General features: G+C 43.5%; 1 protein-coding gene across 7 annotated transcripts in view; it reads right to left on the minus strand.

Annotated features, from left to right (window-relative positions):
* Positions 1-21,298, minus strand: part of SIPA1L1 (signal induced proliferation associated 1 like 1) — a 284,823-nt gene that overhangs the window by 93,763 nt on the left and 169,762 nt on the right. For all 7 annotated transcript variants that reach the window (XM_063439713.1, XM_063439716.1, XM_063439717.1 and 4 more), the window contains exon 3: positions 18,953-20,776. In XM_063439713.1, the coding sequence (XP_063295783.1) occupies positions 18,953-20,447 (1,495 nt within the window). In that variant the 5' untranslated portion in view covers positions 20,448-20,776. The remainder of the gene's footprint in view (positions 1-18,952; positions 20,777-21,298) is intronic.

Raw genomic sequence — 21,298 nt, forward strand, 5'->3', positions numbered from 1 at the left:
TGAAAAATGTCTGTATTAATTAGCTTGCAAACAATGACAATAAAGTCATTTTAAATTACACAATCTAATCCATGCATTGAATCCAAATGTGGCAGTATTTATTGTAAGCAATTAAAATATGTAGTTCTACATTAAAATGTAAACTTCCCTCTAACCATCGATTTAAAAAAATGACTTCTAAAGTAGTTTCACATGTTTATTAATCTTGTCCCCTTAGGGAAAATAAAGTGGCTGTCGTCCAAGCCTCAAAAGCCACAATGTCCCAAGAAAGTGATACAGCAACTTCCTTCGGAATAATTCCATCAGCTAGCTTCGATTGAACTTCAGCAAAGAGAGTTGTTTTTTTTTTTTTACAGTGCCCTAATGCAAAGAATAAAGGGGTTATTTTTTTGTGAAGATCACCACCTCTACTTCATAACATAAATACATATTGTTGTCCTGATGCACTCTGTCATGTGGACGGAAGCATCAAAAGTCTACAATCTGCTGAAAAAGCCTACAGGCTCTACTATACATTATTACTGAAACTGCATCTGGACCACAATAACCTAAGCTCCTGAATTATATTCAGCACTCCACATTTTTAAATCAACCAACAAATACATAAAGCATCACTCCTAAGACATTTTCAGCATATTTAAAACATTATAAATATACAACTCACATGCTAGCCATTAAAAGATACACTATTAAAAGTTTACATTACTGCCTAGTAACACCTTTATTAGTAGTCACTCAGATGGTCACTAGAGGTGCTTCCTATTTCAGAGCTGCACAGTATGCAGCACCTATGTTCAGCGTCTCCACGCTCTGCATGGAGACGTATAACATTAGAGATACATTTAATTGGCGCAGCGTTTTGCGCAATAGTCTTTCAATGCTTTTCTATGGCTGAGCTCATCAAGATTGATGATCGCAGCCATGGAGGCTGGGTCAACCACAGTGAGCGATGGAGACCAAGACCTAAAAAGCTAGCCATGCAATATAGTGTTCGGAATACATGTTTGTATCCCTAACACTATAGTGTTCCTTTAAGTTGGTCATTGGATGTTATTTAATAAAGTCACAATATTTATAGTACCGGATTAAACTGCAAATTACGGAAAGCCTAGATGTTCATTTAGAAACCATTTTTGACTGCTGTGTAAGTACGGTGTTAAAAGCTGGTATTTATTGTTGCAAAAGTCAATGGGTAGGGAAAGAGGCAGTTATATCCACAAAACTGTTTTAATTACTTGAACAGTGACACACACAAAGAATGTCACTTCCAATGCTATTTGCATAACAATGTGTATTTTAAAGATGACAGGACTAAAACAAAAGTTATAATAAAGGCATAATTAAGCAATTTACGTTTGTTTGTTTAATGTGGACATTATTTGATGTCAACAAACAGTGATCGCACTTATAAAATGGACCGGGAATGCTACGGATAGATGAAAATCAGTCCTGTAAGTGTCTTTTGACAACATGCACGGGAAGATGTCCACATACCCAAATGATTCATCTATGGGTGAGATAATTTATAACTTGCTTTAGAAAAATGGGTCAATGTGTTGCCAGTTAAGACATAGCCTTAAGCCATCCAATATCTATTGATAGTGCCAAACAGGAGAGGGCTTTTTTTTTTTTTTTTTTTTAAATAACCACATGGGAGGCAGTGTATAGTTTTGATTGCTTGGTCTTGATGTATAATAAAGGGCTTGTTTGAACCACATCTGGTAAGAGACAATATACTTGTATTAAAATTACTAGATTTCATATAAACATGCTCAATAGGTTTAACCAAGAGCAGAATGTTTTTAAACACCTCCTTAAAGAGTTGGGAGTTGACATTAGAGGTCCTTTGACAAATACAACAGTGCAAATGCAAATTCTCAGGGACGTACAAATAGATCTCTGTTGTCTTTGTGAAAGTAGAATCAATTTCCATAATTATCTGAAGGCAGTGCAGGAAATTAATCTGAGAAATATGGGTAAACAGAAAACCCACCCGCAATTGAGATATGGACTTTGCCATCTATAGCACTATGGCTGATATTAAAGCCTTTTTATCAACACAAATTTTAGAACTATGGCAATGAGTAACAAAGAAGAATGTACCTTAAAAGGAACCTATAGTGTTAGGAATACAAATCTGTATTCCTAACACTATAGAGCCCTCTGGTCCAGCTCTCCCTCGCACCCCTCCACCCACATGTAAAAACCCTTTTAACACTTACCTGATTCCAGTGTTGATGTCCCTTGGCACTCTGCCTCCTCCGACATCATCCGACGAGGGGGAAGAGGGTGAAGAGGGTGGGGGGTCTATGAAGCATGTGGAGCACGCTCATTAAGCCCTCTCCATAAAAAAGAACTGCTTCAATGTTTTCCTATGGGGATTTTCTAGACGCTGGATGTCCTCATGCACAGTGTGAGGACATCCAGCATCAGTTAGGCAACCAAACGTGGGTTAGCCACCAGTAAGTGCCTCTAGTTGCTGTCTTGCAATGTTATTCTTGATTTACATTGCAGTACTAAGGGGGACTAGGATACTGCTCCCAGATCACTTTAAAGAGATGCAGTGGCCTGGGTGACTATAGTGTCCCTTTAAATTGCATAGTTTTTTTTTTTTTGGAGTTGTATTAACGTGGGCGTTTCAGTTTAACTGCCCCAACTTCACCAAAGAATTGAGAACTGTAGAGGATTAAAATCATATTATCTACATAACCTCTGTCCATTTGCCGTTCTGATTGATTAGCAGGGTGTAATTCACAAGCCATTTAATACCAAGGTAGATCATGCAAGCTTTATCCCTCATTGGTAATCATAAGAAGTTTGTAGGTTCAGGTAATATAGCAGAAGCCAGAATTCTGGAGCATGGACCACAAGTACTTAACGAAACAACAACTGCTGAAAATGGGAGATATGGCAAACTGGAAAGTCATTTGAGCCCGAGACAGCCACTACAAATAACACAGTCCCTACTTTGTCTGAAGAGAACATTTCAGGCTGCAACAAAACGTATATTAAGTTGTTCCAGCCTAATTTACCAGTATCCTGGTGCTGCATATTGGCAAGAAAAGTATAAAAAACTCTCACTGGATAGATGAGACCAGGGCCGGCCCGTCCATAGACCGCGCTGGAGCCACGACTCAGGCGGCACTCTGACAGGGGTGGCATTTTGCTGCCTCTGTCATAATCTAAAACAGCATTTCCCAAATGCATGGCTTAGGGCCACCCGGTGGTCATATGAAATGAGGGGCCCGGTCGTGCACAGAGAGTTAGGAGGAAGTGACAGCGTATCACAATCTCCTAGCTCATTCACACCGCCGCACATCAGGAGGAGGAGGAGGAAGCCGCGAGGATGGGGCCGCATAGGGAGAGCAAGTGACTCCCACCAGCCACTGCCAGCAGAAGGTAAGAACCTGCTGGGTGGCTTAATTTTGTTTTAATATGTGTGTGTATCTGTTTGCATGTGTGTAATGTGTGGGTATCTGTGTGTGTATCTGTTTGCATGTGTGTAATGTGTGGGTATCTGTGTGTTTGTATGTGTGTATCTCTGTGTGTGTTTGTATGTGTGTATCTGTGTATGTGTAGTGTGTATGTATTTGTATGTGTGTATCTGTTTGTATGAGTGTAATGTGTGTATGTGTAGTGTGGGTATCTGTGTATGTGTAGTGGGTGTATCTGTTTGTATGAGTGTAACGTGTGTATATGTAGTGTGGGTATCTGGATGTTTGTATGTGTGTAATGTTTGCAGTGTGTGTTTGTATGTGTCTCTGTATGTGTAATGTGTGTCTGTATGTGTGTAGTTTGTGTATACTGTATGTAATATGTATCTGTATGTGTCCGTGTCTGTATGTGTGTCAGTTTTTGATATTTATACTGAAACTGTTGCACAGACACACAAACACACAAACACTGCAACACATGCAGATACATAGACAAACAGATACAATCACTGACACACATACAGATACAAACACTGACACACATGCATATACAGACACAGTGTATAGGTAATTGTATTGGCTGTAGTGCACACACAAACACAAGCTACATCCCCGGCATACACACAGACACACGCTACATCCCCAGCACACACAGACATATAATAGATCCCCAGCACATACACACTTAAAGCGGCACTGTCATGCCGAACTTACCTTTCCTCAATCTCTTCCTCTTCTCCCCCTCTCTCGGGATCTGTTATTCTTTTCTTCCTGTCTTCTTTAGTTTTCTTTAAAATCACAAGACAAAGTAGGGACTCTGTCTTATGGAGGATTCCTCCGCTTGACCAGCTCTGACCAGCGGAGGAGCAAAGTGTGCTTCATTTCCGCTGGTCAGAGCAATTTTCCCATGATCCCTAGCTTTCCTCCCTGTTCCCACAATGCTTCCTGTCAGTATTGCCGAAAGTCCTGTCACTTAGACAGAACGCCGGCAAAACTGCCGAATTGCATCCTAACATAATGAGCACTGTTTCTCCATTGGTGTTAGGATGCAATTCGGTACTTTGTTCGGATCGGAATTTCATTCAAATGAATGAAACTCCGATCCTATTCATTGCTGTGGCTGCATCTTGCAGCCGCTTAGTAGATAACTCCCTAATTCCCACGGTATCAGGGAGCTATCTACTAAAAGGCTGAAAGACCTAAATTGGTCTTTCAGCCAAATTTACTAACACCAAGTAAAAATGACTTGGTATTAGTAAATAATATGCCCCTACTCGCTATACCGCGAGTAGGGGCATGTCTAGTAAGCAGTGAGCAGCCTGTGGCTGCTCACTGTAGAAAAAAAAAAAAAAAAAATATTGCCCCCCACCCCTAAATGACGGGTGGGGGCCGTTAAGTAAAATAAGGGAGGGAGACCTATTGTCCCCCCCCCCCCGGCCCCCACCCCCACCCCTGAGCGGTGGGTGGGGTCCATAAAGATAATGAGGGGGGGGACCTACTGTCCTCCCCCCCCGGCCCCCACCCCTGGCCGGCGGGTGGGGGCCATAATGGTAATAAGAGGGGGACCTACTGTCCTCCCCCCCCCCGGCCCCCACCCCTGGGCGGCGGGTGGGGGCCATAATGTTAATAAAGGGGGGGGGGGACCTACTGTCCTCCCCCCCGGCCCCCACCCCTGGGCGGCGGGTGGGGGCCATAATAGTAGTAGGGGGGGGGGACGTACTGTCCTCCCCCCCGGCCCCCACCCCTGGCCGGCGGGTGGGGGCCATAATGGTAATAAGAGGGGGGGGGACCTACTATCCTCCCCCCCCCCCCGGCCCCCACCCCTGGGCGGCGGGTGGGGGCCATAATAGTAGTAGGGGGGGGGACCTACTGTCCTCCCCCCCGGCCCCCACCCCTGGCCGGCGGGTGGGGGCCATAATAGTAGTAGGGGGGGGGGGGGACCTACTGTCCTCCCCCCCGGCCCCCACCCCTGGCCGGCGGGTGGGGGCCATAATAGTAATAGGGGGGGGGGACCTACTGTCCTCCCCCCCCCAGGCCCCCACCCCTGGGCGGCGGGTGGGGGCCATAATAGTAGTAGGGGGGGGGGACCTACTGTCCTCCCCCCCGGCCCCCACCCCTGGCCGGCGGGTGGGGGCCATAATAGTAATAGGGGGGGGGGGGGACCTACTGTCCTCCCCCCCCCGGCCCCCACCCCTAGGCGGCGGGTGGGGGCCATCATAGTAATAAGGGGGGGGGGAACCTACTGCCCCCCCCCGGCCCCCACCCCTGGGCGGCGGGTGGGGGCACTAAGTAAATCCCCCCCCCCCATCAAGGTGACTAGGGGTGCCCAAGCCCCTAGTCACCCACCCCCCACCCAAATAAAAAATGCCCCTACCTACCCCCCTCACCCTAAAAAATAGTGAGGGGGGAATAAAATTGCTAACCTGTAAAGTAAAATTAAACTTACCATTCGACGTCTTCTTTTTTCTAAAATCTTCATTTTTCAGCCCCAAAAAAGGCCAAATAAAAAACCATCATAGCCGTCGAACTAAAAATAAAATAAAAAACCCGAGCGCAAAAAAAAAAAACCCGACGAAAAAGAAAAAACCCGAGCGCACAAAAAAATAATCCATCTTCACCCATGGAGGGCTCCGCGCAGACTGAGCTCCGCAGGGCGGGGCAAGGCTTATAAAGCCTTGCCCCGCCCTGCAATTAGCCTAAGAACACTCTGATTGGTGGGTTTAAGCCAATCAGAGTGCTCTTTGTCATTTTACAAGCGTGGGAAAGTTCTTTGGAATTTTCCCACGCTTGTAAAATGACACAGAGCACTGTGATTGGATGGCTTGAAATCCATCCAATCACAGTGCTCTGTGTCATTTTACAAGCGTGGGAAAGTTCCAAAGAATTTTCCCACGCTTGTAAAATGACACAGAGCACTGTGATTGGATGGATTTCAAGCCATCCAATCACAGTGCTCTGTGTCATTTTACAAGCGTGGGAAAGTTCCAAAGAACTTTCCCACGCTTGTAAAATGACAAAGAGCACTCTGATTGGCTTAAACCCACCAATCAGAGTGTTCTTAGGCTAATTGCAGGGCGGGGCAAGGCTTTATAAGCCTTGCCCCGCCCTGCGGAGCTCAGTCTGCGCGGAGCCCTCCATGGGTGAAGATGGATTATTTTTTTTGTGCGCTCGGGTTTTTTCTTTTTCGTCGGGTTTTTTTTTTTTGCGCTCGGGTTTTTTATTTTATTTTTAGTTCGACGGCTATGATGGTTTTTTATTTGGCTTTTTTTGGGGCTGAAAAATGAAGATTTTAGAAAAAAGAAGACGTCGAATGGTAAGTTTAATTTTACTTTACAGGTTAGCAATTTTATTCCCCCCTCACTATTTTTTAGGGTGAGGGGGGTAGGTAGGGGCATTTTTTATTTAGGTGGGGGGTGGGTGACTAGGGGCTTGGGCACCCCTAGTCACCTTGATGGGGGGGGGGGGATTTACTTAGTGCCCCCACCCGCCGCCCAGGGGTGGGGGCCGGGGGGGGGGCAGTAGGTTCCCCCCCCCTTATTACTATGATGGCCCCCACCCGCCGCCTAGGGGTGGGGGCCGGGGGGGGGAGGACAGTAGGTCCCCCCCCCCCATTACTATTATGGCCCCCACCCGCCGGCCAGGGGTGGGGGCCGGGGGGGAGGACAGTAGGTCCCCCCCCCCTACTACTATTATGGCCCCCACCCGCCGCCCAGGGGTGGGGGCCTGGGGGGGGAGGACAGTAGGTCCCCCCCCCCCCCTATTACTATTATGGCCCCCACCCGCCGGCCAGGGGTGGGGGCCGGGGGGGGGAGGACAGTAGGTCCCGTCCCCCCCCCCCCCTTATTACTATTATGGCCCCCACCCGCCGCCCAGGGGTGGGGGCCGGGGGGGGGGGACAGTAGGTCCCCCCCCCCCTATTACTATTATGGCCCCCACCCGCCGCCCAGGGGTGGGGGCCGGGGGGGAGGACAGTAGGTCCCCCCCCCTTGTTACTGTTATGGCCCCCACCCGCCGCCCAGGGGTGGGGGCCGGGGGGGGGAGGACAGTAGGTCCCGTCCCCCCCCCCTTATTACTATTATGGCCCCCACCCGCCGCCCAGGGGTGGGGGCCGGGGGGGGGGACAGTAGGTCCCCCCCCTTATTACTATTATGGCTCCCACCCGCCGCCCAGGGGTGGGGCCTGAGGGGAGGACAGTAGGTCCCCCCTCATTCCCATTATGGCCCCCACCCGCCGTCCAGGGGTGGGGGCCGGCGGGGGAGGACAGTAGGTCCCCCGTCCCCCCCTTATTACCCTTTTTTTTTTTTTTTTTTTTTACAGTGAGCAGCCACAGGCTGCTCACTGTTTAGTGGACATGCCCCTACTCGCGATATAGCGAGTAGGGGCATTGGGGAGATTTTAATCTCCCTTGTGCTATTATGGGGGTCATATTGACCCCCATAGAGTGAGGGGGGACCTGGGGGGCTTATGAAGTGGTGGGGAGCTCAGCTCCCTGCCGCTTCTGTCTTTACATATTACAAGGAGGGAGCTGCACGCCGGTAGCTCCCTCCTTGTAATAAACCGAACAAACAAACGAACACTGATACACAGTGTTAGTTTGTTCGTCTGATTTTTTCTATTCATTCATTCGTCTGTCTGATGAATGAATGAATAGGTGAAATTCCCGTTCGCATGTCCAGATGTTTCACTGGGCATGTGCGGGAATCTCACAGTCTGTCTAGTGTGGGTAGATGACGTGTCCCACAGGGACTTCACCTACCCACACAAAGATGGCGGCGCCCTGAATATAGATCGGGGCAGAAAATAAAGAATAAAAAATAGGTAATGTGGGGGGCATAGGGGCATTTGGGGATGACTAGGGGGTCGATTGGATGTAGTTGAGGCGGGAGGGGGGTTAAAAAAAAACGGAATTCGGCATGACAGTGCCGCTTTAATCCCCAGAAGACATTGTTTTTTTGTTGTCAAATAGCTTTCGTAGTCCTGGTATTTTTGTAATCATGGTGACCCAGTGTGAGGGGGTGGGGCCAAAAAAGAGGTGTGCTGTGTCATCACCAATGACAAACCTGCTTCAGTGAGTAGCTCTCACATGAGGAAAAGAGCCTTGTGTTTGTTCTGCACTGTGCAAGCAAATTTAATGACACGTTTGTGCTGTATTTGTTTGTGACTTGTCTCTGGTGTCTCCATTAGTGGGATACCAGAAGACAAAAGGGCCAGGAAAGAATTATATACATGTGTTTGGAGGCTGCTTGTGGGATTGCATGAATGTAGAGTCAGCTGTTTGTGATGTGCTTTTTTGTGTTTTAGTTGTGTTGTCATGTCATATCTGTGGCTAGGGGTTATAGAGAATGAGAGTGGATATGTAGTGTATGTATTTGCATATAGGAAATCCAGAGTGTGTATAGATGTAATGTTTGTGGTAAAGGGGATTGAGTGTGTATAGGTAGTCCATATTGTTTATAGGAGGTATAGTGTGTGCTTCAGGAATGTAATGTATGTGTGTACATGTTGCAATGTGTATCTATAGGGGGTCTACTGTGTTTGTGCTGGAGATCCAAAGTGTGTATAATGGGTGTTGTGTCTATAGGGGATCTAGTGAGTTTATAGTGTGTACATGGGATGTACTGTCTGTGTTTGCATAGCGCTGACCCTGCAAGGGACAGCAGTTGAGATGCTTTAATCTACCTGGTCTGCCTCAGCTCCTGGTTTGCCTGGTTTGTTCCAAGGGCAGTCTGGGCCTGCATGTTCCTTTTCAATTTTCTCCAAAATACTTGTATTAAAATGTTTATATCGTTCCTTTAAGGAACATTATAACACTAGGAATGCAAACCTGTATACCTAGTGCTATAGTACCTTATATGCAGGTTTGTTTTAAGTCTCCCCCTGCTGCCAGAATTTTTATTTTTTTTTAAAGTGAAAAGAAAAAAAGAAGTTTCTTGCCTTTACTTCCAGCCACTACTCTTCTTCCTCCCGCAACATCATCTAGCTCTTAAGCCTATGGCCAATCCAATGTTCATCAAAGAAGCATTGGAAACTGATGCGTAAGCCACGCATCCAAATGCTTCACATAGGAAAACATTGAATTAAATTCTTTCATGTGAGCTTCTGTGTCACGTGATTGAGTTTTACAGGAAGACAGCAACTAGAGATGGATGTAAATGTTGCAGTGTCTAAAAAAATTGCAATGTTTTACATGGCAGGGTTAAAACTAAAGGACCACTGCACTGAGATGAAATGGTTTGGTTGATTTTAGTGGTTCTTTAATTTTGTACAAATGAGCCAACACAACCCTCCCTGTACAGTAGCCTGGTTCAATCTCATATCTCCTCTTGATTGTCCCCTTTTCACCTGTCTAATGAAGGCAGCTCAGTAGCTAGATGCTCAGTTTAAACTAAACAGCAGCTGGGAATGATCAAGCAGGGAGTGGTTGGCTCTGCAATGCACAGATGGGAAGGAGGGCACACAATGATCCACAAGGATCTGCAGATTAATGTGCAAAAGGATACAGATACGTATCACGGTTACAACAATTGCATTCCTGTCTGGATTTTCTGCTTTCAATCAAGTAGATTTAAGTCAAACGATTGAAAATGAAAGAAAAGCATTTAAGTGCCATCTTGACTATTTTAAAAAGAGAAAAAAACCAATGATATAAACTTTGGGATGAGGAATAACAGGGGAGGAAATGTGAAACGTAATATGTGGTATGATAAAAATGAGATATGTGAACAGGCGGTTTGAGGAAACAAGGAGACAGCAAGAAGTGGGGAGGGATATGAAGTATGAGGTGAAGGGAAAAGGGAAACTCAGGATTTGCAAATAAAATAAATAAAAAAAGAGAGGTAGTGTGAAATTCTCCAGATGATTAATATACTTTTAGACATAAACAATGGTGTCTCCAGGATTCATATTTATGGGGGACACTTAAGGGGCCAGGATAAAAGTAGGGGGGCAGTTATAAAACGTGTGTATATATTTGTGTGTATTATATATATATATGAAACCAGGGGGCTGCACTCACCTGAACATGCATAAATGGGGTGCTGCTGGGGGCCAATTTATACAATACACACGATCCAGCGCACTCACTTATCCACAAAACAGTAACTTCAATGTTGAGTGCACTCACTTATCCACAAAACAGTAACTTCAATGTTGAGTGCACTCACTTATCCACAAAACAGTAACTTCAATGTTGACAGATTGAATACGTTTTTTTGAAGGATCTTTAAAAAAAACAGGTGCCTCATCCCAGGGCTCTATTTAGTCTTGTACTGCAGAGAGCCTCAGATTGAATTTTTCCCCCAAGTAAGTGGATTATTCTCATAAGAGCAGACATTAGGCTGTTAGAGTAGGACCTGTCAAAGATGGGGTACATTAACGTTGTGGCAGGCTTATGCATGATCTTAGAATGCAACTAAACCACCATTATTTTTGCCTAGATTAGATATTTAAAAAAGCAAAACAAATACAATCTATCCCACCTAGCACTTTCATCCCATACTTGTAGAACGCATAACACAGCTTTTCACCTGGCTTAAAGAATCTCATTGGAACACGACATAGCTCAACCTGTGTCATAACATTTCTCCTAGGTTTTGCTTCTTTTTGCCACCTTAACCCCTTAAGGACACATGACATGTGTGACATGTCATGAATCCCTTTTATTCCAGATGTTTGGTCATTAAGGGGTTAAACTTAAACTCTCACACACCATTAATTATATATTTTACAGGCATTCAACAACACAGGATAACCTATGGCCAAAACTACCATAACTTCATGCTATCATACCAGACAGGAATCCATTCCCCCACGTTCATCTCAGAGATTACCAATAGCCATCCAACTTTTCATCCTTATCGGACCTATTAGATCTACAACCATTCAATTATACTACCAAGTCGGCCATTACCAGCCATGCACATTGCCTCTTATGCCTTTCTCAGGCCAGAGAATACACTACCATCACCACCACTCAGACAGATCATTGTCTTTAACGATCGCACGTACGTAAACACATATATCATTACCTATTGGCTCTACCACATTCCGAAACAAGTCAACACGCACCAACAGTAGAGATAACATACTATCCTACCCACAACAAATGGTGTCCACTTTCGGTCCTAGATTCCTACCTTCAAAATCCTTCCAGAAATTAAATACTGTAATGCATTTAAGGTAATGTCTGGTGAATTTGCATATATTTGTTGACTGTATTAAATCTTTGATTATTAATGTTTGCCCTCTTTATTTACAGGCCTACCGTATCGTCGGTCTCGGCACACCACAACCGACTTGCTCCCTTTATACTATCCTACACTTATGCTGGATCCTTATTCAATATAGGGCTATTTGCCCCTTACACAAGTATTAAGGCCGTTTGGCCTGTATTTGTGGGAGGGGCTTAAATTAATTCACTCCCCTATATAAGGGACACCCCTTACCCGACTCATATCGCTTGAGGTCAGCATTAGAATGACCCTCCCACCCACTCCTCATTTCAACACTTTCTCTTTTCTTTCCATTTACTTTACTTTCTTACTCCTTGGTGGGCCCTCTTTATCTACAGGCCTACCGTATCGTCGGTCTCGGCACACTACAACCGACTTGCTCCCTTTATACTATCCTACGCTTATGCTGGATCCTTACTCCATATACGGCTATTTGCCCCTTACACAAATACACACACACACACACATATACACACATATATATATATATATATATATATATATATATATATATATATATATATATATAAACAAACAAATGAAGGGAGCACACTAGGACTCTTCTCAGTGGAAATAAAAGGTATTTACTGTATCAAAAAGTTAATACATCTTCTGTGCAGAGTAAATAATCGACGTTTCGACCCTCCTTGGGTCTTTATCAAGATCACAGTGAAGCAGTGCTAACAATGACAATTTATACATATGTGAGTAAAAAAGCTTACCAATTAGGTGATCGAGCAGCCGGCGGGCCGAAAAACCCGGAAGTGAAGGACCACGTGAACGCATGCATGTGACCAGCGTGAACGTGCATGTAATCTGGTTGCTAGGCAACCGAGTAAACAGGAACTTACGATCTCAAATTTTGAGTGTGAGATTTTTAAATGCTAATAAGAGGAGGATTGCCGCCAGCACCCCATTGAAGATAAAACTGAATGTGAAACCAAACGTGATATACTTAAAAAAATCCACAAGTGACAGATGTGAAAACAATGCAATTTTATCCAAATTAAATCTATAACTATCTAGGATACGCTAGATGAGCAAAGAAAAAGCTACCAAATTATAAAATCAAAAAACGATATATACAAATTTTTTCATATAAGGGTATTAAACTCTAATTATTTAAAGGAGCATTCTCTTTTTTACATAAATGCGATTATTATACCTAATCAATGTGCATTTAACTATTCCAAGGTCTGAACTCTATGTACAAAAGGGAGAAAAACATGTCTATGTACTAAAGGCTATAGTTACTAGCTTACGGCTCATAATGCCTGTTCCTAGTGCAGACTTTTCCATTGGAACTGGTTGTGCACCGATAGGGACGCATATACGAAAGTATAACGGAAAGCTGGCAGAAGATTAACATTAAACCATACTGGAAGCGAATAGCTAGGGCCATGCACTGTCAGTGTGGAGGGACTGTTCACCTTACTATCTTAATTAATTTTCAGAAGCATTGTGCTTTCTCAATTCTATATACAAGTAAAAGAACATTTTTGCAAAATGCAAAATGCAAAATGCAAAATTTTTGGCCGTAAAATACCCAAAACATCCGGTGATATACACATTACCAAAAATCCATAAGGATTCAAAACAACCACCAGGCCGCCCGATTGTGTCCGCAAAGGAGGGATTGATCGAGCCTATTGCTCAATTTATTGACCACCACATCAATAAAAGTGTAAGTAAGCTACCGACATGCTTAAAAGACACCCAACATCTGATCACTCAATTACAGAACATTGACCTAACAGGTAAAGAAATTATCCTGGCTACAATGGATGTAAAAAATCTTTACACAATAATACCGAAAAAAGAAGGCATTGAAGCAATAGCCGATATCTTGTTAAAGGATGACACATACACGGGTCCCTATATTCCATATTTAATGGAATGGTTAGACATTGCTCTAACGTGTAATTATTTCAAATTTGAGGATAGATTTTATCTACAAACCTCCGGGACCGCCATGGGGGCAGCCATGGCACCAGCCTATGCCAATGGCTTTATGTATTGGTTTGAGGAGAAATACATTCTACAAAAATATCAAACAAACATAATCAAATATGTCAGATATGTGGACGATATCCTCATAGTCTGGGAAGGATCTACAACATCATTCGAGAGTATGATCCAGCAGATCAATACACTACCAACCCCAGTGAGGTTAACCTGCAATTGGAATGAATACAGTATTGAATTTCTTGACGTGAAGATATACAAATACGACAACCAATTAGGTTTTACTCTATTCAGAAAAACTACAGATAGAAACACCTTACTATCTGCAACCAGTTTCCATCCGCAACATGTCAAGGACTCTTTACCTATCTCCCAATTTCTTCGAGTCATGAGATACAATAGCAACTCGACCAATCGTGAACAGCAGCTACAGGAAGTTTTTGATCGGTTTCTAGCAAGAGGATTCCACCCCAGGACTCTTGAAACAGCTAGAGAGAAAGCCTGGAATAAGTTCAACCAGATCAATATCACAAGCAATACAAAAAAGAACAACATCTTCCTCCCACTTACATTCAACACTGCAACTCCGGCCATCAAAAAGTGTATATATAAACATTGGAACATGTTTCAAGTTGATCAGAATCTACCGGATAAATTCAAAAACAATCCTATAATTAGTTATAGACGCAACCGCAACCTGAGAGATTTACTTGTTAAAAATGACCCTAGACAATGCTATGCCAAGATGCCTAAAATCCAAAAGAAGGGTTGTTACAAATGCAGTGGCTGCGTTACATGCAGCCACATGCTTACTGGAACCACTTTTGCCCATCCCCATAACGGGAAAAGAATCCCCATCAAGCATTATATTACATGTAAGACTACACATGTAGTATATATGATCACATGCCCGTGCGGTTTATCATATGTCGGGAAAACTGATATGACCTTAAGAGACCGAATCAGGGGACATCGATCTGGGATCACAACAGCCTACAGGGATCAAAGAACAGACAAGCCTGTGGCTAAGCATTATTTAACTGCACAACATCACTTGCCTACGCTTCGTTTTATAGCAATCGACCACGTCCCAGCTCCAGCAAGAGGGGGGGACAGATCCAAGCTACTACTCCAGCGGGAAGCCTATTGGATCCACCATTTAAACACAGTGACTCCGAAAGGACTAAATGAACATCTGGTTCTCTCGATGTTCTTGTAATAATATAGATCTGTTGGTAATATCTGTAGTCGAAATGTTCTTTTACTTGTATATAGAATTGAGAAAGCACAATGCTTCTGAAAATTAATTAAGATAGTAAGGTGAACAGTCCCTCCACACTGACAGTGCATGGCCCTAGCTATTCGCTTCCAGTATGGTTTAATGTTAATCTTCTGCCAGCTTTCCGTTATACTTTCGTATATGCGTCCCTATCGGTGCACAACCAGTTCCAATGGAAAAGTCTGCACTAGGAACAGGCATTATGAGCCGTAAGCTAGTAACTATAGCCTTTAGTACATAGACATGGTTTTCTCCCTTTTGTACATAGAGTTCAGACCTTGGAATAGTTAAATGCACATTGATTAGGTATAATAATCGCATTTATGTAAAAAAGAGAATGCTCCTTTAAATAATTAGAGTTTAATACCCTTATATGAAAAAATTTGTATATATCGTTTTTTGATTTTATAATTTGGTAGCTTTTTCTTTGCTCATCTAGCATATCCTAGATAGTTATAGATTTAATTTGGATAAAATTGCATTGTTTTCACATCTGTCACTTGTGGATTTTTTTAAGTATATCACGTTTGGTTTCACATTCAGTTTTATCTTCAATGGGGTGCTGGCGGCAATCCTCCTCTTATTAGCATTTAAAAATCTCACACTCAAAATTTGAGATCGTAAGTTCCTGTTTACTCGGTTGCCTAGCAACCAGATTACATGCACGTTCACGCTGGTCACATGCATGCGTTCACGTGGTCCTTCACTTCCGGGTTTTTCGGCCCGCCGGCTGCTCGATCACCTAATTGGTAAGCTTTTTTACTCACATATGTATAAATTGTCATTGTTAGCACTGCTTCACTGTGATCTTGATAAAGACCCAAGGAGGGTCGAAACGTCGATTATTTACTCTGCACAGAAGATGTATTAACTTTTTGATACAGTAAATACCTTTTATTTCCACTGAGAAGAGTCCTAGTGTGCTCCCTTCATTTGTTTGTTTATATTTCTACGCGGGATTGCACCTAGGCACCATAATCTTATTTTTGAGAAAATTGGAGGAGAGTGCCTTGCTTATTTATCTTGGATATATATATATATATATATATACACACACACACACATACATATACACACACAGGGCTTAACAAATTTCAGGCGCCAGGTCGCCATGGCGACTAGACATTTCGCCCTGGCACCTGCGTAGGAAACATTAAAGCCGGCTGCCGCGGGGAGCATGGAGGCGGCTCGGGAGGGAGCAGTAACCTTCCTGCAGTTCCTCTCTGCTCCCTTGCACGCTGTTTATGACATGACGTCACTCCGGCACCAGCATCTCTACAGAGAGTGCGCAGAGGAGCAGAGAAACTGCAGGAAGACTGCGAGGAGAAAGAGACACACTGGACGTCAAGGAAAGATCCACTCAGCTCTCCCAAAGGTAGGGAGGCGGGTGGATTTAAATTAAAACTAAAATAGCCATTTGTGAGTGTGTAAAAAAAGTGTGTGTGTGTGTGCTCTGAAAGGGCCTGTAAAATGTACATCTAGGGGCTGCATTGTGAGTGTATTGGGGTTGCATTGTGTGCTTATCAAGGAGCTGTAGTTATATATATATATATATATATAGATATAGATATATAGATAGATATATATGAAATTTGGTGTGTAATGGGGTGCAGCATGTATGTATGTGTATGGGTGAAGGTATGTGGGGAAGAAGTGTGTATGTGGGTGAAGAGATGCTGTGTGTGAAGGGTACACTGTGTGTGTATGTAAAGGTGTACTCTTAGTTGGTGGGAGTGTACTGTCTGTGAGGGTGTAATGTGTTCAAGGGGTGTAGAGAGTGGGATATGGAACAGTTTTACCATTTTTACTTTAATAACTGTTTACAAAAGAAACATACCCAAACAGACCCATACGCACACACACACACAGACAGACAGACAGACCCATACACACATAGACTGCTCCCCCCCCCACACACACAGACAGACCCACACAACCAGATTGCTCCCACAAAGACAGACCCATACACACACACACAGACAGACACACACAGACTGACCCCAAACACGCAGATTAACCCCCCACACACAATGACCCATACACACAAACTGAACACCCCACCTCCCCACACAGACACAGACTGACCGACCCCCCACACGCAGACACAGACTGACCCCCCCACACGCAGACACAGACTGACCCCCCACACACAGACACAGACTGACCACCCACACACAGACACAGACTGACCACCCACACACAGACACAGACTGACCCCCTCCCACACCCATATACACACAGACTGACCCCCTCCCACACCCATATACACACATACTGACCCCCCCTCACCACACACACACACACACTGACCCAGTCCCCCACACACAGACACGCTGACCCACCCCCAACACACAGACTGACCCCTCTCCCCCACACACACAGACCCCAACACACACACAGACTGACCCTCCCCCACACCCATACACAAAGTGACTGATCCCCACACACACAGACTGACCCACCACACCCATACACACAGACCCCACCACACACACACACAGACTGAACCCCCACACACCCATACACACAGCCTGACCCACCCCACACACACCACACATACACACACGCTGACCCCCCCCTCCCATCCCCACACACACACAGATTGAACCACACACACTTACCTGCAGCTGCCTGGATGTTTCTGTGCAGAGCTGAGCTTCCTCTCCCTGTCTCTCCCCTGTGCTGCAATCTATGACCCAGGAGGAAGTCCTCCCAGTACAGTGTTCCACAGTGACAGTGCTGCTGCAGCTTCTGAAGGGAGACTTAGTGCTCCCGACTTCAATTTCAATTGGGGGGGGGGGGCATTGCATGATGTAGGGGGCATGGCCTAGTGACGCAACTGCAATTGAAAGGTACACCATAGTCACCAGAACCACTACAGCGTAATGTAGTTGTGTTCTGGTGTCTATAGCCTGTCTCTGCAGGCATTTTCATGTAACCATAACCTATTTAGAGAAAAGGCAGTGTTTACATTGCTCCCTAGGGACACCTCCAGTGGCAGTCACTCAGACAGCCACTAGAGATGCTTCATGGGTCAGAGTTTTGCGACAGGGTACCTACGCTCTGCATGTAGATGATAAAAAATCCTCAGAGATGCATTGAGTCAGTGCCTCTCTATGAAGAGATGCTCATTGGACAGCATTGGGTTTGGCTCCACCTCCGTCCCCTTGGCTGAGAATATTAGAATTAACAATCTCAATCAATCCAATGCTTTTCTATAAGAAAGCATTGGATTGGCTGAGATTGTCGATTGTAATGATCTCAGCCAGCACCGGCGGACCAGCACAGTGTTGGAATAAAGGTAAATTGTTATCCTATTAATGGGGTGGTTATGGGGGAACCGGCCACCTATAAAGTGTTAACACTATAGGGTCAGAAATACATGTTTGTATTACATTAGCAAATGTATACAGATTAGAGAAAGAAAAAAAAAAAAACTTTTAAAAATAGTTTTTTTTCTCAGACCTGTCTCTCAATTCCTCAGCAGACCCTCAATGATGAGGAGTTGAGAGACAGTGAGTGCATCTGCTGTTCATTCATAGCAACCACAGCACATTCTGTAATTTTTTCAACACATTCAAATCTCTCTCTTGTTTTGCAAATCCAAAGTTTCCATCCAAGCCATGTAAAGTTCCTTAATAAAACGATTTTGTTAATTGCAACCTTTTTAAATATCTTCATGCTGCTAGAATAATGCATTGGGTAGTGCATTACTAGTTTTTATTTTTCTTTATAGGAACACTATGTCACATAATGTTGTGCGAGAGGCTGATATGTGATGTCATTAATACTCTTGTTCACATGTATGTAAACTCAATGAATTGGCTGGAATGGGCAAATAGTTTTTAATGAAATAGAGAACAACGAAGGTGCATCAAAACCCAGGTACTTGTATATTTTATGTAATTCTTTACCTCATTAAAAGAGATTCACACTGGAGTGTCTGTATAGTTAGCAAGCATTGCTTTGATGAGACAAATATGACAAAACATTATGCACTTTAACAAATAAAAAAAATATATATTATATAGCATGCCACTCACCTTTTTGAAAGAAATATTTCCTATAATAATAAGCACCGAGGTCTACATGTTCAACAATGTATCTTTTCGCTCGGTCAATGTGCAAAACAAGGTTTTCCTTGGGAACTTCAAGGACGGCTAGACCGGCATTAGCACAATGTGAACTCATGGTAGACTCAAATGAAGAATTTTCACCCCCAGAAAATGATCCAGAATTGGATTTTGACAAACTGACTTTCTTTTCCGATTCTCCGCCCATTTCATTACGAAAGTAAGGGCAGCTCATTACCAAATCGTTACTTTTGTCATCACCTTGATCCACGTTCATGTTCTCCTTTGAGTTTAAATCCTCTGTGCTACCTGTAGGAGAGTTAAAACTAGATGAGTGGGACAATGGTCCTGCAGCAAGAGAAGCCGCAGCAGCGGCAGAAGCTCCTGTGGTCGTGTTTCTTCTTTTGTTGACGTTATTTCTATTAATAATAACCTCGTTCAAATCAAACAAAACACTCTGTACGTCATAGTGAGCAAAACATTTCGGGCAAGTCCAGGGCTTAATGCTGTCATCAGAACGGCTGTCCTCGATATCACCTGCCTTACCAAGTTCTCCTTCACCTTTCGCATTACGCAACTTCCGAAAAATGGAAGAGTCGCCAGTCTCTGATTTAGAGCGTCTTTTTAGTGGCTTGTCCCTGTCTTTGAAAGCCCTATGTCCATCTCTCTGGCCATCTATAACATCCAATGAGAATCCAGAACCCCTACTTCCACTGCTCAATAGAAGTTCACTCAACTTTGAAGAGCCATGGCCACGGTGATCAGCCTTCTCATTTTTATATCCCTTTATTAAGTCAAAAAAACTTTCCCCAGATGTTCCTTGTTTGTCAATTGAAGATGTGCTGCCATATTCCCTATGTAACGAAGGTCCACTTTTAAAAGTTGGAGACAAACACTCTTCAAAATTGTCCATGTCAAATTCACTTATTGTAATATCACTGTTACTCCTTTGCCTTATTCTGCGAAGAACCTTTCTCGGAGAACTAGCACTAGAATAACCTTCTGGAGAGAGAAACCTGGAGTCTAAGCTTTCTGCTTGTCGTGTTTTGCTTTTCAGTGTGTTCTGGATGCTCTTTAGCATGGCGGAATCACTTGAATTCATACTAGACATACTAACCTGACTACTCGGACTACTTTTTACAGACATTGTATCAATACTGGCAGTCTCAATATCCTGACTGGCTCTGCTCATTTCTTTTACGTTTTCTTTTCTAGGAGGCCAATCAGCAATCCGAGCCCTCACTCCCATCTTGGGAACACCTGGAGTGGAAGATATGTGGTGGGAGCTTTCACTGCGTGGAGGACCAACAGGAGACATGGCAGAAGAACCTAAACTTCCATTCTGTGACCTAAAACGTCTCATATAAAAATCATCAGAGCGAGCTTTTTGTGGTCCATCTGGTCCTACACTTTGAGCCCCACTTGCAACTGACCTCTCAGTCTGGGACCTTTTCAAACTGGTCATGATCCGAAAATATGCTTGGTCTTAGAACATCCCAGAATAGAACATGTCCATCTTTTTCCTCTATATGGATAATTTTCTCCTGGAGAAAACCCTCCACAAAACACACTGGTTTCATGAGATCTGTCAAGTAACCAAAAAAGGAGGGGTAAAAAAAAAAAAAAATGAAAAAAATAAATGAAAATTTAAGCCAGAACTTTACGTGGAATGCAATATCAAAGGGAACATTATTATGTCTTCAACTTTCAGAGGGCAAATTCCTGGTTCTATTTCGGTCTTGGTTTACATTGCGCTCCAAAGATGATATAACAGTAGTCCCATGATTTCAAACCCTGAAAGAAAAAAAAATATATGTACATATTAATTCATACATTTCATGTATTTAGGAGAAAGCAATTACACCAAAAGTTTAATAAGTCTTGAAAACTATTGTTACAAATGTCACATTTGTAGACACTAAAGGCGATGTTCGGGATGGATCCATGAGCAAATACCTGTACTTAAATTTGGGCTTAACTAAAGAAAATATTTTAAAACTGGTTACAGCTAATACTGGTATTAAACAGCCATATAAACATACAAGATTTTATAGCTTTACTAAAGGTATGAGCTACTTGATAGCCATGGCTGTGGTCATAAGGGAGTAAAGAGGGACAGTGTATAGCGAATTCCATTTTTTTCCTAATCAAACTATTTGCCAGAACATTACACAGGAACAGATTTCATTTACAAGTACATTATTTAAAGAAAATAGAAAAATTGGCAACATACATAACTATAAAAGAAAATGTACAATGCACTTAAAACCTTCACAGAAAACCTAGATGTGAGATACATAAAAATAAATACATAAA

The sequence above is a fragment of the Pelobates fuscus genome, chromosome 13 (assembly GCF_036172605.1).
Source record: "Pelobates fuscus isolate aPelFus1 chromosome 13, aPelFus1.pri, whole genome shotgun sequence".
In the NCBI taxonomy this organism is placed as follows: Eukaryota; Metazoa; Chordata; class Amphibia; order Anura; family Pelobatidae; genus Pelobates; species Pelobates fuscus.